This window comes from Lolium rigidum, chromosome 3, assembly GCF_022539505.1.
Source record: "Lolium rigidum isolate FL_2022 chromosome 3, APGP_CSIRO_Lrig_0.1, whole genome shotgun sequence".
In the NCBI taxonomy this organism is placed as follows: Eukaryota; Viridiplantae; Streptophyta; class Magnoliopsida; order Poales; family Poaceae; genus Lolium; species Lolium rigidum.
The window spans coordinates 323,077,214-323,094,353 of record NC_061510.1 but is presented as its reverse complement, the minus strand read 5'-3'; the positions used below and the strand labels follow the sequence as shown (position 1 = coordinate 323,094,353).

Genomic DNA, 17,140 nt, shown 5'->3' with positions numbered 1-17,140 from the left:
GTAGTCTAGTCTTCTAGATCTACAAATGTATTACTTTCTATATTTTTTATATGCGATGCAAATCTAAAAATGGGCCACCCGGTGGACGCACACCCAGACGCAAACGGACTCTCTAACATCCACTTTTGGTCGTCTGAAATGCGTCGCGCCGCTAGAGATGCGCTCAGGCCTCCACCGTTCCGTCCAATCGTTCTGACTCTCTGCTGATGGGCCAGTGCCCGAGTTGCCACTGCGTGCGTACCTTTCATGGCCTGGCAAACACCACACAACCACATCTTTTTTTGGTCAACGCTGACGACTCAGATTGGAGCAGATCGCTCCTATCTCTCGCTCGTCCCGACCAAGGAGCGAGGTGCGGCAGCCGGAACAGGGTGGCCGTCGACCAGATCGGGGCCTGGGGAGGTGCCGGCGGGATCCGTGCGGGGAGGCGCCAGCCGAGGCGGCGAAGGTCGGGGAAGGTCCGCCAGCGGCGGTCGGACAAGGCCGGCAGTGGCCGGAACGGGACGCCAGTGGCCGATCGAGGCCTATTAGGACCGGATCGGGGCCAGGACCTAGCTCCTGCATCTCCTCCTCTCATCGCGAGTTCACACCTGGTTTCCACAGTTTTATCAAATTTGACCAAATGGACTGATGGAGCAGTTATCCACGATTTTTTCAGAGTGCAGAGAAGGTTTGAAGTATTTTGGACTTTGGACTTTGGACGGCTGCTGTACCTCCTACGGTCCTACCCATGGGAGGTTTTAGCACATAGCACCACTTGTTGGGGTTTCTTTTGCACGAAACCACAACCACTAGAAATTTTTGCACCAAACACCAGTATTTGTTGTAAACGTTGCACAGAACACATAAATCACCATTAACAGCCTTGATAACCGGTTGATCGAGTAGACTGAACGGATGACGGTGAGTTGGTGATGCATGCTAGCGGTGGCGGACGGCAGTACAAAGCATGACATCGACGGGGAGGGGGGTGTTAGCACTATCAGAGGAAGTGCAGGTACGTTGTCTAGACGAGGGAAACGGCGGCGGAGCGCATGGGATGCGGCGGGGATGGCCGGGGGTGCACGGGTGCTCGGGGAGGCGGTGGCGGATACATGAGCACTGGGGGATGGCGAGGAACAGGAATCGAACGAGCTGGCGGAAGCTGCGGAGGAGATCGGCAAGGCGGCGTCGTTCGGAGCTGCATCTTCGCCAAACGCCGCCGCTCGTAGACTTCATCCTGACGCTGTTGCTCCTCCCGCGTCGACCGCCGCAGCGCAAGCTCCTCCCACTCCTTCTGCTGGCGCACCTCCAAGACAAAGGCATCTACGGTCGCCACTAGCGCCGCCTCCTCCCACGCCTTGTACTCTGCGAGCTGTGGGTCCTCCTCCATGACTTCTACGGCTGCCTCTAGCGCCGCCTCCTCCCACGAATCGACCATTTTGGTATTTTCTAGGGTTTAGATTTTTGCACCAATGAGGAGGGGGAGGATGGATAATATAGACAAGCGGCGAGGTGGGAAACCTCCCGCGCGGCGTCGTGGCGGGAGAATTTCCCGCGCGGCGTTGTGGTAGGAGAGTTTCCAGCCCGGCGTCGTGGTGGTAAAATATCCCGCACGACGCCCTGGCATCACTGACAAGCGGCTCCCACGCCAAAAAAATCGCCTCGCGAGGCGCCGACGCGCTCGATTCGCGCCCTTGTCAAGGAGCCAGCACGGGGTTGCCGGCGCTTCTATTGGGCTCGGAAAAGCGCCGACGCTATTTGGGGCGCGCCGGTGTGATCCCATTTTCGCTTGGGGCCCCCAAATCGCTATCGAGGCCGCTATGGGGAGCGCCAGTGGAGATGCTCTTATCACCGAATATCCAAACAACATCACCACCCAAAAGGATGTCCATGGGAGAGGTTCGGAGCGGGCCGGTGAGGGAGAGGTCCCTTCTCCGCCGGCGTGCCCCTCCTCGCGGACGCTTGCCGCCTCGGAGCTGTGGTGCTGGTGCTGACCATGATTGAACTCCTCTGTTCATCTATGTCCGGCAAAGAGCTTGTGAAATCCATGTTGCATGCCGCCTTGATTATGAAAGTGGGCCTAATGTGGTTAATTTCCCATTAAGGCTCCTAATTGAAGTATTTGTGTTTTGTGCAAATTGTTACCCCAAACATTGGTGTTTGGTGCAAAGAAACATCATTATTGTGGTTCTCTGCAAAAGAAGCCCCAACAGTTGGTGTGATCTGCTATTTCCTCTACCCATGGGCATAGTAGTAGGCACTGCAGCAAATAGGAGCGGATGCCCAGCAGCCGGTGGCGGCCATGGATGTAATACAGGTAAGAGGTAAAACTACAAAGATGGATAAGTACTCAGTGGCTCATCGTGTCCTGATAATCCTTGATATTTTTGCTTGGAAGCCGGACTGATTATAGCTCTATTACTGTCATGTTTGCTATTTCAGCAAAAAAAAAAAAAAATTGCCAATATTTCTTTGGTGCCGCTACATGCCAACATGAACCTTTCATTTTATTGGATTTGCCCTCCTTATTAACTTCAAAATCTGTAACTTTCTTCGTAGATGAAAACAGATGCAATAGTCCTCCCACTTAGCTGAATATAGCTATCTACTATCTGAATTTATTTACATGGCGTGACTCCTATTTTCATGTCATCTTTCCTGATATCGCTGGGAGTAAATTCGGAATCCTTTTGCAATATCTGTGCCGACCTCGCGGAACAGTCCGGCTGCCAGGCAACATCTGAGGATCCTTGCCGCCGCCTCCCGCGGCCCTCGCTCGCACGGCGTCACCGCTGCTCACTCGGAATCCAGCTCCCCCTCCACCCACAGCCCTCATGCTGCCAGGGTGGCGGTGGAGCCAATACCTGCTGCCCTCCTCATCGCATCGAACCGGTACAGCGAGGTTTCTGTGAGAAATAGTCCACCACCGCTCTCCCTCTCTTTCACGACAACGGCTAACGATTTCGATCTGGATTTTGGGGTGCATGTTCTTGCGTTTCTGGTAGGATGGTGGCCTTGTAGAGGCGTGGAAGTAACCACAGGTGGAGATTGATGGTGTTACAGATCTCAACAGCGCGTGGGGATGTGTGTCCTCAGCCCGAGCTAGGCATCCATGTCGGCGACCTCACCGTCTCCAGCCCGTCCCCTGGTATAGCGGCACCTTCCCTTCTGCTCTTTCATTTTTCTATGGAATCCAGTCTTTGGTTTATGCTCGGTGGGTATGCAATGTTCTTGATGGTACCCTTTCCTATTCAGTTGACATTCGATATAGATGTCATATGAGATGTGGTTGATTCGCATGCAGGGAGAGGTACAAATTTCGGGATAACCTTACTAACAAAAAAATATTACATGAATGTTGCAGATTAATTGTAAGGATATGTTACTTCAGAGAGACGTTGTGTAAATGTAGGTCTGGTACTTCTATCTACAATCTGCACCCTTAGTGTTCTTTGTCAAGAAATCTTCAAGTCTTGAATTTCTGTCATCTTCTACATAGCCCACTCCCATCTATTGTTGTTTAGGCGATCCTCGATAATGGATGTAGGGAATTAGTGGACGCTGAATTGATGGATACATTGGATGGTTGGTTTCTCGATTGGTGTGCTTAGATTGATGGTCAACTGTGTCTATGAAATAATTTTGAGATGGACAGAGCATGCATACATCGAGAGGTGTTGCAGTGTGTACCCAAGACAATGACTTGCAATGTAGTAGTGGTTCTCATCCAATCATTCATCTCTCATGTAATTATAAAATATGGAGGCATTTTTACCTTTGCTGTTTCATACCTTACTTCATTTACTTGGACTATCAATGCACATGCTTTCCTTCTCAATTTCAGCATTTTTCCATGATACCATACCTCAAATTTGATGGTGCCAACTGCCAATTAACTTCAGAAATATCTGGTACATGTCCATAAGTTCTGGTAGGACTGTAGGAATCAAAAAATCACTCTGTTTAGAACACTTATTATAAGGATTTCCATGCTTTTGAAAACTTTAAATATATAATTAATGTAAAATCAAAGTTTACAATAGGTATTCTGTTTGCGGGGTCAAAAGCATTGTTATTCATCGAGGGACACCTATACCATATATTGCACCAGTCAGGTTTTTAGTACCCACTGATAAATATTCCGTCTGCCTTTTGATAATATGGTTGTTGATTTTCATTGATCTTATGGTCATACCATTGTTGGTAATACATACATCTTGCTGGTAGCTAGCTCGGACACAAGTAATGCTAATATTCAATCAAGAAAACGTTCTCTATCACTGCTTATCCTAATCCTTTTGTTCCAACGGGTGTAATTCTTTTGCGGACTCACATCGAGCTTGTGGTGTCTGCTGGTTTTGTTCTATTTTTCGATGTTGTTGCTGGTCCTTCTCATGCTATAGGTGAGGTGGAATTTTCTCTGCTTTGGTTGGCTGGTTATTCAATACTTCATTTGTTAGTCCGCCGTTGCACATGGTTGGCTTTCGCTGATTAGTTCATTATATTGTCGTGTTTCAGCTTTTGGTCATGTGTGCTGGACAACATTGCCAGCGGGTCACAAGGGCCGGGAAGGAAACGGCGTGGAATGGTTTGTTTGCTGGACTGCTATATTATTTTATTTGATGAACTACTATCAGGCCAAATCTACTCTTAACTTTTGATTGTTTCTTTAAAAAGGTAGACGGAATGTGAAGTATTCTTAATTGTTTGGAATAGTATGTGAACCGTCCTTAGTTGTTTTAGAATAGAATGTGAAGTATTCTTAGTTTGTTCAGAATAGCATACATGAGCTGTGCAACAAGACCATTTTGGGTTCAGTTAGGCTACGCTCATATAGTGCATATCAATTCGTCACATATAGGATAGTTGTTTATACAATAACCTGTAATTTATTTTTTCCCTATGTTTCTTATAATTTTTTCATATATACATTAGCTGTTGTGGCTTGAGCAGATGACAATGATCGCCATGGAATTCATATATAACTAATACCAGTTTTTTCTCGCCAAGTAAAATGAAGGGAAAGAACGATTTTTTTTTCAGAACTGATCATCTTAAAGCCTCTGTTGTGTTCAACTAATGCAAGCATTCTAAAGGTGTTTTTTTCTCCCCGCAGGGCGATCCCGAGGGTGCAGAGGTGCTTTGAGCTCGGCCTCTCTGACCACCAGCTCCTAAAGTTCAGTTACGCGTATGTAATTATGGTTCAGTTCCATGCACCAATCATGGAGACCTCTACCAAGTCGTTCTCGCCATTTGGTACGGAGGTCTTTCTCCTCGACATGAAACTCGCATCTGAATCTGTCCCCATGGATTTGGGAGCCCCCGACCTAATTTACCGTGTTCGCATCCAGGTAACACACACCAGTGATATCACCGATCCTCCTTGATTTTACAGAGTTCATATAGGATGCCTCTTTTGCTGGTAACAAATGAAGTATAAACTTTTTGTCTGTTGTTTTACTTGAGGGACATGACATATTAGGTTTTAGTTTTCATATATGACCAATATTGACCGATTCCGTAATACTGATGCACCTTCTAAGAATGCAAACATGCTCTTTTCATGTTATGGTTTATGCCGGAACGCATATTGCATTATTCTTAAGGCTGATTATAGAAGTTGCAGTATTGTTATGTAACATACTTACCAATGAAGAATTGGTAAATCGCTTGATTATCAATCTTTATCTTTTTTGGTAGAGAGTCTATAAGTGTTTAGTCTTCTTTATTCAAAATTTTATAACATTTGCATTTTTGTTTCTGAAATTGACATGGTCCGGATAATCTTTCGAGAGGATAAAACATGACAGAAGGAACAATATGTTCTGTAAGATCTTGAGCTCATGTATACTATGGTAGTGTTTATAATCTCTGGTAGTGTTTTCACACTATACATTCCAATTTTGTAAAAAACACTAATGAGTTTGTACCATGGGCAGGAATTCAAAGCATGATGTGGTTGCAGGTCGAAAGAAGGTTCAACAAACTAAACTGGAAGCTTGGAATATGGTCTTTAGTTAGATTCATCAATCAGTTCCAAGCAATTCATCTTCTTTTTGGCGGGATCATCTCATGTTTTTTGCAATGACAGAAAATTGTGGCTTGCCGGGGGACATGAGACTTCTGTTCCATCTTAAAATCTAAGATCTGGCCAATATTTTTTTGCATATCTTAGACATGTTTTTGTAGCCATACATTCAAAGAAAACAAAACATGCTATATTCTGATGCATATGGTCATTGTGTTGTTAACAATGTAACTTTCAGATGAAAGCTTTTTTCATCATAACTACTATATTAAAGATGAACACACATCTTTTTTACCAGAATTTTGAGGCTTTTTAGGAATTAACCTGGTGCTGACACGCATGTGCTTTGTGTGATCTGCTTTTCACTAATTCTTTTCCGTGTGCAGTTGAGGTGTACCATAGAAATTTCCAAGGTTATCATGTGTGTTTTTTAGTCGGCGTTCTTTTTTCTTCTTCTGTTCCATGAATGTGGCTGGGTGCCTCTAGCTTTGTTGCTCTGTACATGCGATCAGTGGTGGGGCCCGCCATATTGGGAAAACCCAACGCTTCAGCACACGACTGAACATAAAAAAAACGTGTCCTAGGAGAGCTCGCTGAGCAGCGCCGGACACTCATGATCCACCGCTGCAAGCCCCAGCCCCTCGCCTCTTCTTGCTGCCGCTGCCGCCGGCAACTGCCGCGGTGGCGCCCCCCGTACCACAGGAGGCGGGGGAGGTGTGTCGCAAGCCATCACCGTCACGTATGGAGGCGCGGTGGCGCTATGTATGGAGCACGACGAAGAAGGTGGCGATCCTGTGCGCGAACGGATGAACTCGGGTCTCCGGCCTGCGGCGGGCTGTCCTTCCTAGTGTTGCGCGGCCTGCAGCCTACCGGCGCACGCTCGCGCCGTCACCTCCCTTAGATCTGGGCGGTAGCTGCTCGGCGGCCACGGAGATGATTTATTTGTCTGTGATGTTCGGAGGACCTGCGCGCGGACCATGGTCCGCCAGGTGGTCGCCTCCGTCGTGGTGTACGGGTCTCATCTCTCCCAAATCTCTCAGTCCCGAGTGAGCTATTCTGAGCTCTCCCCTTACCGAGGTCGCCGTGGTTGCCGACTTCCGGTTTCTCCTCCCGGCGTCGAGGCCGGCTGCCCGTCTCCGCGTGCTCAACTTGCCTGCCGTGCGCGCTGCCCCAGCCGACACCCTGCTCGCGCAGATGGAAAGGCTAGGCTAGGAGAGGAGGCAGTGCGGTGGCGGACGATGAAGTTGCGAGCCCGCAAGGATGGAGAAAGATCGGAGGGCGACATGAAGCGGCGGACGCCGGCGACCGCGACTAAATCAACACAGGTCAGTGCTCTCTGGCCATCTCCTCCCTATTTTCTCTTATCTCCGGCTAAATTCTGGTACGCATGTCAGCTCTCTGTCCTCAGCCTGTGCGCCCCGACTTATCCCCCATGTCGCTTCCATGTTTGATGTAAATCTTTTGTGAAGAGCACCTAAGCCAGCTATCCGTTACGGGATTCTCCTCGCCCCGTTTCTCTTCCAACTGCCGTCTATGGAGAAGCCAGTATAATTCTTCGCCACTTCAATTCCTAAATCTCCCAAACCAAATCTAAAGTATCTGTTTTTCTTAGTTTGCTTTTTCAAAGTGCACTCGCAAAGGTTTTAATCGAGAGTTTCACATCTACGGATGATGCAGTGCTCTGATTTTTTACTGAAACCTTGCCTCTACCATGTGGCTGCATTTTTTTGCAGGCTAAGTCATTTGGCTGACATGTGATTGCCCTGTTCGTACATGGACGGAAAAGCCTTAGATTTATAAAATGTTGAATTGTTAATTTTGAGATGTTCGCAAGAAAGATGTACACTGTAAGTTCGCTGTATCGGAAAATGGCATTTCTGGCTGGTCAGCAAGAGGCATGTTCTAATATTAAACTATGTTGACAATGTCTTTCTGGCTGCGCAAAAGTAATTTATATGTCTTACGTAGCTGAAACCAGATGATTGTCTTTAGCGATGGGATCTGGAATCTGCGCTGCCATAATAAGATGGATTGTGCATAAACCAAGCTTGGCATGAACTTTCAAATTATATTAAGTTTCCATGATTTTAGTCCTGTACAAGTGTCCATTTATACTGATTTTTCTTACATGAGGGATGAATCACCTTTGAAGTAAGAACGAAAATTCTTCTAGATTATATGGAAGCATAAGGGGGAGTACATGCACAAATCAAAATCATGGTTTTATTTTCAGTTATCTCTTTCTACATTCTTGTGCTTTGTTTTGGTATCAGAACAATTCTTCTTTCTTTTCAAAATTATATTCCAGTGTTTCCATGCAGGGTTTCAGTGTAAGTTTTTGATTGAGGGAAAATTTGATCAATCTAATGATTTATTGTTTCTTCAGGTGAGAGCATGACAGGAAATGTTGTGATTAGTTTAGCCTGCCTAAACCCTAATTAGTAGACCATGGTATCTCTCACTAGGTATTATTTACCACCATGTGAAAAGAGTTGGTCCCCTAGGTAGATAGATTGTTTACCATCATTTTTATTTCTCGAGCACCAAAGCTAAAGCGTAATTAGTATCTATGATATCACATTGAGACAATGATAAAAACTAAAAAACTGCAGCTCAAATCCATATTCTCCTTCAATAGGAAACAACCCAATATTTTTTTTTCATCGCCATGGTTTCTAATTAGTGTCAAATTTAGTTACATATGATTCGATTATTTATGACCTGTGTATGTATTGCTACATAAGGTGGAAATCAATTCTATAGTTAATATTCTGTTTCAAGGTCAACATGGGGTAGCGTTTTATTTGTTACACTCTTTTGAAGTAATTTTATCTCTTTGCCAGACACTGGAAAATAATTCAGGTACCTGACAAGGAAACTATTCAAATGTAGGAGGCAGCTCAAGCAGTTGGTCATTCAGATTTACCAACCTTTCTGATTTTCATCAGGTTTGTCCTCTGCTTCATACTTGTACGATTGTCTGCTCACCCTTTACCAACAATCATAAATGTTATGGGCATAGGCAAGTCATATGGCGACCTCAAGCTTTGGGGAAAATGGGTTGGCTGTGGATTAAAACTGAGCTTACATAACAAAAAGCAATTGTGAGAATTTTACCCTCTGATGTTGCAGCAGTGGGATGCTCTTATGCTGTCTAATTTTTATTTGGACAGCAGCTACACACAGCAAGACAACAACTTAGTCATGCAAATAACTGAGTCGTGTATTATACTATATCAGTTTTTTCAATCTTTTGAGATATACACGTTTTAGTTGTTTTCAATAAGAAATCATTCTTCCTTTAAAAGAGCAAGTATGTGTTTTATATAAGGATCCTGGTAACTTCATACTTGCTACTTAGTTAAGTTTGTGACAGCGCAGCCTATTGATTTTTGTGGATGTTTTTGTATGGTTTTGGAGCTTAATAAATCCATAGGTGGGGCATGTTTGTGAATCACTTGGATCAGATATTCCTTCAATTATTTATAGAAATGCTTTATTTTTTAGTTTTCTTTTTTATTTTGTTTGGGATTTCCCTCATGACTTATCCGTGAGATGACATGTAAGTCATCTCGATTTCATTTTTGTTTTTGTTTACTTTTCTATTGAAAGGTTCAGAAATCTACATCAGTTACTATGTCCATGGTCTTGGATCACTCCTCCACATAATCCATGATATACCTCTAGCTAATCACATGTCATTTCCATCTTATTTGTGCTGCTTCGTTTACAATTTTGGCACTAAGTACAAAGTTGCAGCACAAGCTCAAGCAATGACATCTTATGATGAGCATATGGCTGTAGTATGCGAGCTTGAATATTCATTGTGGTTCACTTACCATCTTTTATGTCACATTGTACATGGTGTGCAATAGGTATGCCATTTATTACTGATTCACCTTCATGCAGAGAACGACTTCCTTAGCCTATGAAAATTATCTGTATAGACTGCCTCCTTGTCAGGAAACATGCTAAGATCAGTGGGAATAAATATGATTTGAAGAAGAATATATTTCTCATTTATTCTCTGAATCCTAAAATCCTAAATCGTTATGGGTATGGCACCATCAGTTGTGTTCCATTGTAATCAGCAGATTTTCTGTGCACGAAGGTGAACTGAACCTCTGCATTCATTTTGGATAATGAAAACAGAAAGATAATAGAGGTATGTAGTGCGGATGTCCCGTTGGTAACACTCTAGGTAATTAAGACAGATTATTGTTGAACATAAAAATCGCCACTGATTCACTCTCATCAAAGGTTGTGCTTTGAGGAAACAAGCATTGAAAGGGTGCATGTATATTTTTGAAATATTCTTTCTGACATCATAAGCATATTCTTAAGTTTATTATTACCACTTTCTTTTTTAATCTTTTCTGCCTAGCTTATCGAATTGATGATATCTTAGTTCGATCAAACATCTAACTGAATTGAGGTGATTATTAATTTACCTAGCAACGCTCAGTAGCTACTGGGGGCATTGGCTAAGGAGCCATGTTCTCTTAGTTTGATCAAACACTTAACTGAATTGAGTTGATAATTAATTTACGTACCAATGCTCAGTAGCTACTGGGGACATTGGCTAGGCAGCCACGGACAATTGAGGCCCGATAGCTTGATCTACTATGCATTGTCAGTGTTGTTCATATCTGACGTTCAAACCTGAGATGCCGATGTATGTCAGACCAATTCCATGGTGGAGATTTTTCCTAATATTTTTATAATTCATTGTTATTTGTTGAAAGTGAAAGAAAAGAGGGATGGGAGGCATCTGCCAATGATGCCCATAATTTATCCAAAAAATCAAGTTCGTGATATAATAGTTACACTGAGCTGTCTTAAAGAATAACTAATGAGCATATGGGATATTTTGTGGATTTGCGTGAGGTTTTTTTTAGATATTAATATTTATATTCCATTTTCCTGGAAATTTTTAGATGTTAATATTAATATTCCATTTTCCTGGAAATGTACAATAAATCGATGCTCATTATCATGCAGGTTGGTAATTCTCTTGGAGCACAATTTAAAGAAAATAAGTAGCAATGCATGACCTGCATCTGAACAGAAATTTATATCTTTTCCTTGCCTTTAAATGGAAGAAAATTTTAGTATACACACTTACCTACTGTAGGCATCTGTACACAGTTTAGAGAACTTCAATCTAATCAAAATAATACGGAAAATTCATTGCATCTCAATTTCAACCCCTTTCAGTGTATCACGACATATAAGTGTTATGTCCCTTTTTGTATTCTCAACTTTTCATGTTTCTTATGCTCAGATCACAAATGTCCATTTCATTATATTTCAGTTTAGATCTGGAAGTTAAATTCAAAAGAAATTTGAAGCTATGTTTAGAATATAATTTTGTAGAATAGATTATGACAGTGAAATATAGTTAACATGTCTGTTTAGTATGTGCATTCACACCCCTCGCCACTTTCTTCTGGATGCAGAGCAATACAATGGAGGGCATGTTAACAAGGAATCGAGAGATAACCTATGTGGTGTAAAAAATACATGGAGATCAGCTGGACACTATCTGAGAATTTGCTTTACTCAAAGAAAAATGGTACAAGAAATTCCATACAAACAAGAAAAATTAATACGGCACCGACATTTCCAACGGTAGTCACTTCAAACTATGTTTTCATTAGAAAGTTCTCCGATTACCAGATCTTTTTTTGGTAGAGTTTTGTCTTGAGAGGTACCAACTTTCTCACTTAAATTGGTCTGTCCGGATTAGCAAGGAAAGTGAGAGTTCCGGTATGGATCCTTTGTACCCCAACCACATTCCCATGTTCTCCTACAAAGCGTTTCCTTTTATAGTGCTACCAGAACGCACAAACCAGAGAATGAGTCTTTTCATAATTGCAGTCTTTTAGGAATTTCTTATATTTATCTTTTAGGACAACCTCTAAGTTTACCTGACACTCTTGGTTTACTTATTCTGCTGATAACTAATTAAGATCTAAGACAATATCTTTTAGGAATTTCTTATATTTATCTTTTAGGACAACCTCTAAGTTTACCTGACACTCTTGGCTTACTTATTCTGCTGATAACTAATTAAGATCTAAGACAATATTTACCATTCATTTAGTATTTCATTACCTTAAGCTTGATCTTCTCTTCTTAACTGCAAGCATGCTTTAAAATTCATATTCATATACTGTGAAAACTTCGACAATCTTGTGCATCAACCCCGTGCTGGCAACAAATAAAGACTATAAACTAATTGAGCACACTCTTCTGTAAACTCTGACTTACCATATTCTAAACCATATTTGAAAGAACATGACCGATACTTTCTTGCAGATACCAGATCATATATGTATTTGCAACTGGTTCTTAATCTAAGCTATAGGTTTACGTCGCATCTGTACATCGGTCCCCATTTGGATTAATTAAACTGATCACTACCCTGCTTTTTCTTTATATCTTCCATTAGTGCATACTTTCAGAAGATCAAAATTCTAATTTTCACAATTGTTTTTTTTGGCTTCTTCACTTTCTTTAGTGCCCGATTTTAGAAGATATATTGTCCTGTTGTCATTGGCATTTTAACTTCATTTGTTCAATTTGTAAAATAATTCGTTCAGTGCACCTTTTATGAATTTGTTCGCAGACTTAAATTTTCTCAAGTATCCAGATATCTAACTTTTTTCATTTGTGTTAGGGTCCGATCTCTTGGCGTGTGATATATGGGTTGGACTTAAACACCCAAATGGGTTTTCTTTTGGTGGCTGCCAGTCTGTGTTTCTTTACTTGTGAGTACAGTAGAGGGTTACAAGTGTTCTCTTAGATTAATAGCATACATTTAGTATATGTGGGTTCCTTTTCAAATTCTTGCTCTTTCTTTTGTCAGCTCAATTTGAAATAGCTAAGAAAGTAAAAAATTGTGGATTGAGTGCAACGGTTTTCGCCATTCATGATCCTTAAAGTTACTTGTGGCTCTTCTTAAAAAGGTTTCTGTAGTATATTTCACTATCGCTGTGGGCTTCTGTAGTCAAATGCTTTTATTAGTGCAAAAATATAACGAATGATAAATTTAAACTATCCAATGCAATGAAATTTTGTTGTTCCGGTTTGCAATGTTGAACCTATCAAGACACTGAGTGATGATACACATAAGTTATACGGAATATAGATGAGCTCCACATGAAGTGCTTTGGATGGGGCAAACTTGGGGATTTAGAAGATCGGCTTTTCATCTATTACAATGACTTTCTGTTTTTTTAAGTAGTCATAACTTGAGAATTTTTGTTGTCGTAGTAATGTTGGAATGATAAGCTTCTTGTGGAGTCAGAGGAAGCGACTGCTGTGACTGCTGGTTGTGGACGCGAGGAGTCGGTCATAGAGCTAGAGACCAGATGAAAAGTTGGGATTTTGGATCAGTGTCTTTGAGTTATGAATGTTGATGTTAAGAGATGACCTTTATTCTGAACCACGTCGATGATTATAGTCATGTTCCATGGATAGCAAGAATACATGATTAGTAGTCAGTAAGATGTTGTCAGTTGCAAGGTGCCACTTTTTTCACCATTTATGTTGGCACTGTGTCCTACACCTGCAGTTTTAGTATACCAGTCTTGCAGCATTCCTTGGATATTGGATAGAAATGGAACTAGACAGGGGACTATGTCTGCAAGTTATATGGTGATATATCATTCAAGTGAACCAAGTACTACAACTATGCCATGTACAAATTACTTACTCCGTATGGATTTGGTCATCAATTATCTAGCTGCATGCGGCAAAGATCCAATAGAGCACAGGAAAACATCACACCACTTATCGTGGCACCGCTCTATCAGCTCTACCATGAATACTTAACCAATTTTTACACTTTAATTGTCATCCTGGCGCGGCGTGCCGCCACGCCTTTCCTTGCTAGTTTCTCTAATGACAAAACGCAATGAAGCACACCCCTCCCATCCACAAAATGCCCGTTGATACATTGCACAGGCTAGGACATGCAACAACGCCAGGTAGGCGGCGTGGCGAAGCGCGCTTGTCCTTCTAGTATGTATGCGTTCCGGAGAGGATCCTTTCCTTTAGTACAAGGTGAGTTCGAGCTCATCCAAATCCTATACTCCAGGAAATCATTTAAGCATCATTAAGGAATCTTCAACCTTGTGGATATAACCTAGTCAAATAATGATCTAATGAAGCAAGAAAACACAATCTACTTTTGTTGAGTAATTATAATGTCCTCATTTTTTAAGCAGATTGCAAAAAGGACCTGTAGGAATTAAAATATATCCTAGAAAACATCTCATCTCAGAGGAAAAAGGGAGCCAACACAAACTCAACAAATTACCTAGACTACAGTTCTCTCTTGATTTTACTTTAGCAGAATGCCATTCAACATCCAAAAAATTGAGTCGCTCCAATATTTGCAAGAACATGATTCTGAAAGGTAATACAAAACATATACCTTTTACCCTGGTGTGAGTCCCCACTCAAACTAGATTCCGCATGAATACGTTTCAATGACTTTTTTTTTGCTACACATATATCACTCAATATTATGACGTTACCACTATATTGGCATCATAGGAGTGTTTATGATCCGACTTTTGAAAGAGAATCAACTATGGTCACGGAGCCAAGCTATTGAAAAAAAGAGGCCTACTCGGCTGCAACTAATCCGAATATCCGATACACTAAAAAACCCTATCTAATTGCTACTTTCTCTATTCTACAATAAGCGTCACAGATTTATTTACATTTGCATGTATCTAGACACGTTTTGATGTATAGATACATACATATATGAAAAAATCGTGACACTTATTTTGAAACGAAGGAAGCTGATATGAGCACATCGGTGGCTGCTCTATAATAGGGAGTGATGTTTTGGCACATGGGAGCGTATGCTCCCTTTATCTTGAAATACATATTAGACACATTTTAAAATGTCAAAAAAATTGAAACAAAAATTTCGCACGTACATCTTCATGTGCTACACGCTCACAAAGTCGTTTCATGAAAAATAGACATGTCATGTGGCGTGTGTAAAAAAGACAAAATTCGGTGCTGAAACAAAGACTTGTCACAAGATAAATTTTCTCTTTTTCGCTTAGACTACAAAAAATATCATTTTTTCGTGAAACTTGACGAATACACATATGTTATGGAGATGTACATGTAAATTTTTTTGTCAAATTTTTTTAACACTTGGAAATATGTTTTTATGGTAGAGGGATCATACGCACCCGGGAGCCGAATTGAGTTTCTGCTCTATAACACGTTTAATATGTAGATAGACAAAAAAGACTTCCTCTCTAGCTAGCAGGACCCATGAGTATCATAGGTTTATCGTCTCAATCTTATGACATCCCTCTTTTTCTTTACTAATTAGATTTCCTCTCTGTCATATCGCTGGGTCAACATGTTTTAGTAGATGCTACCCGCAAAAAATAATGTTTCAGATACTCAACTGACGCTTAATTATTCCCAAATCTCTGTTTTAGTTGCTGTTTAGGCTACAAAGTGTAGCAGGGTTTCACTGGGTGCGTTTTATTTCTGTAAAACTGATGACACTGGTTTCTTTTCGGCATGAAATGGAACCGGGGAGAATGTCTCCCTGAGAATCTAAAAAAAATTACTGGGCAGCCGCAATTTGTACAGCGCCCTTCGTGCAAAGCAAGGGTAACAGCGCGCACGTTGCTCCACAGCTGACCCGAGCCCGGCCGCTCCGCGTTGATTTAACCAACAAATACGTAATAGGTTATCCATGCAGCTCGAAGAATTGATAGGGAGCGCTGCCACCACAAGCTGAAGCTAGCGACCGGTGCTGATTTTCGGACAAAACGGCGGGTCGCTTTACCTCAAAAGATTGATCTATGTGCCGATGTTCTACACTGGTCCGATCCAATAATGGAGCTACTGATAGGTGCAGGTAATTGCTAGTATTGTCTCCATTTGTGGACAGTTACTACCAGACCGTGGAACATGCACGTGCACCCGTGCCACTAGTATAAAGTTTATTGTTTTTGACGCACTAATAAATCGGTCAGCAATGACATATTGAGATGCCGGAGTTTGGCTCGAACCGGTGTGTCTGACATGCGCGTTAGGGCATCTCTAGCGGCGCGACGCATTTCGAACGTCCGAAATGTCCGTTCGCGTCGTGCGGCGGACGCGAGACCGACCGTTTTTGTTCGCGCGTCCGTTTGCACCCTGGGGTGGCTCCAGCGGTGCGACGCATTTCCGCGTTTGCATCAAATATGAAGTTTTGAAACAACAAATAGGATTTCAACGAAGTCATAGTTATAACATTTAAATTTTTAAAAGTCTACATGAAAATAAGATACTAGTCCTCTAGGCATGATCTTCATGGCCAGCCATGGTCCATTGATGCTCAATCAGATCCGTCTGCAGCTGTTTGGAGACGGTATCGTTTGTGACTTCTACATTCATATGTAGATAGTCCTGCCAAGATGAAGCTCCAGGAAGTGGCGCAACCAACTCACCTTGGAATTCCCACTGGTTCTCATTGCGGCCATCAGGACGCTCGTTCTCAACGGTGCCGGCGGCGAGTACTGCGGCGCTGCGGCGGACGGCGGGGATTGGGGCGGTGGCGTCGCACTAGGGCACCAACGAGGGTGAAAAAAGAAATCAGGTCAAAGCGGTCGATTTTGCTCTCGCTGACTTGCGGGACCGGGTAAGAAATGGAGGACGCTCGCCGCGTCCGCCAAGCGTCCGCGGAGACGCAAACCTGGCGCATATTTGGGCCAGGTTTGCGTCTCCGCGGATGGGCCGGTCACTTTGCGTCGCCCCGCTGGAGCAGGGCCCAGACGCATTTCCGGTCACGGCGGACGAAAACGGTCGCTCAGCGACCATTTGCGTCGCGCCGTGATACGTCCAAAACGTATCTACTTTCCCGAACACTTTTGCTATTGTTTTGCCTCTAATTTGTGTATTTTGGATGCAACTAACACGGACTAACGCTGTTTTCAGCAGAACTGTTCTGGTGTCTCGTTTTTGTGCAGAAATCCAACTTTCGGGGAAAAACCTCGGGATTTTGACGGAAGGCCCTATTTTCCCAGAATACGACGGAGCCGAGAAGGACAAATCAAGTGGAGGCCCGAGGGCCCCACACCATAAGGCGGCGCGGCC

At 42.7% G+C, this 17,140-nt stretch overlaps 2 protein-coding genes across 15 annotated transcripts; both read left to right on the top strand.

Moving 5' to 3' along the window:
• Positions 1–2,217: 2,217 nt before the first annotated feature.
• Positions 2,218–6,329, top strand: LOC124703819. 11 transcript variants are annotated; one of them, XM_047236054.1, is made up of 6 exons: positions 2,218–2,299; positions 2,704–3,130; positions 4,310–4,385; positions 4,501–4,570; positions 5,099–5,333; positions 5,948–6,329. In XM_047236054.1, exons 2-6 carry the CDS (start codon positions 3,095–3,097, stop codon positions 6,068–6,070), a joined length of 540 nt encoding a protein of 179 aa, XP_047092010.1. In that variant the 5' UTR covers positions 2,218–2,299; positions 2,704–3,094; the 3' UTR covers positions 6,071–6,329. The 11 variants fall into 11 exon arrangements, 8 of the variants coding, with proteins under 8 accessions (XP_047092010.1, XP_047092009.1, XP_047092011.1 ...); XM_047236053.1 differs by having other exon boundaries at positions 2,223–2,874; positions 2,988–3,130; XM_047236055.1 differs by having other exon boundaries at positions 2,223–2,884; positions 2,988–3,130.
• Positions 6,330–6,919: 590 nt separating this feature from the next.
• Positions 6,920–13,669, top strand: LOC124703817. 4 transcript variants are annotated; one of them, XR_007003317.1, is made up of 5 exons: positions 7,214–8,475; positions 8,903–8,958; positions 11,470–11,641; positions 12,693–12,783; positions 13,289–13,669. XR_007003317.1 is itself a non-coding variant. In XM_047236052.1 (2 exons), the coding sequence occupies exons 1-2, from the start codon at positions 6,988–6,990 to the stop codon at positions 9,116–9,118; spliced, it is 564 nt and encodes a 187-aa protein (XP_047092008.1). In that variant the 5' UTR covers positions 6,920–6,987; the 3' UTR covers positions 9,119–10,996. The 4 variants fall into 4 exon arrangements, 1 of the variants encoding a protein (XP_047092008.1); XR_007003318.1 differs by having other exon boundaries at positions 7,216–7,335; positions 8,854–8,958; XM_047236052.1 differs by lacking the exons at positions 11,470–11,641; positions 12,693–12,783; positions 13,289–13,669 and having other exon boundaries at positions 6,920–7,335; positions 8,903–10,996.
• The last annotated feature ends 3,471 nt before the right edge of the window (positions 13,670–17,140 follow it).

What these genes read in the sequence shown, in the direction of transcription:
- LOC124703817 (XM_047236052.1), top strand. Translation starts at nt 6,988, where the DNA reads ATGGTCCGCCAGGTGGTCGCCTCCGTCGTGGTGTACGGGTCTCATCTC. An exon ending in CCGCGACTAAATCAACACAG is followed by an intron (nt 7,336 to 8,902) that starts GTCAGTGCTCTC and finishes ATTCAAATGTAG; the next exon opens with GAGGCAGCTCAAGCAGTTGG.
- LOC124703819 (XM_047236054.1), top strand. Translation starts at nt 3,095, where the DNA reads ATGTCGGCGACCTCACCGTCTCCAGCCCGTCCCCTG. An exon ending in CGTCTCCAGCCCGTCCCCTG is followed by an intron (nt 3,131 to 4,309) that starts GTATAGCGGCAC and finishes ATTCTTTTGCGG; the next exon opens with ACTCACATCGAGCTTGTGGT. An exon ending in TGGTCCTTCTCATGCTATAG is followed by an intron (nt 4,386 to 4,500) that starts GTGAGGTGGAAT and finishes GTCGTGTTTCAG; the next exon opens with CTTTTGGTCATGTGTGCTGG.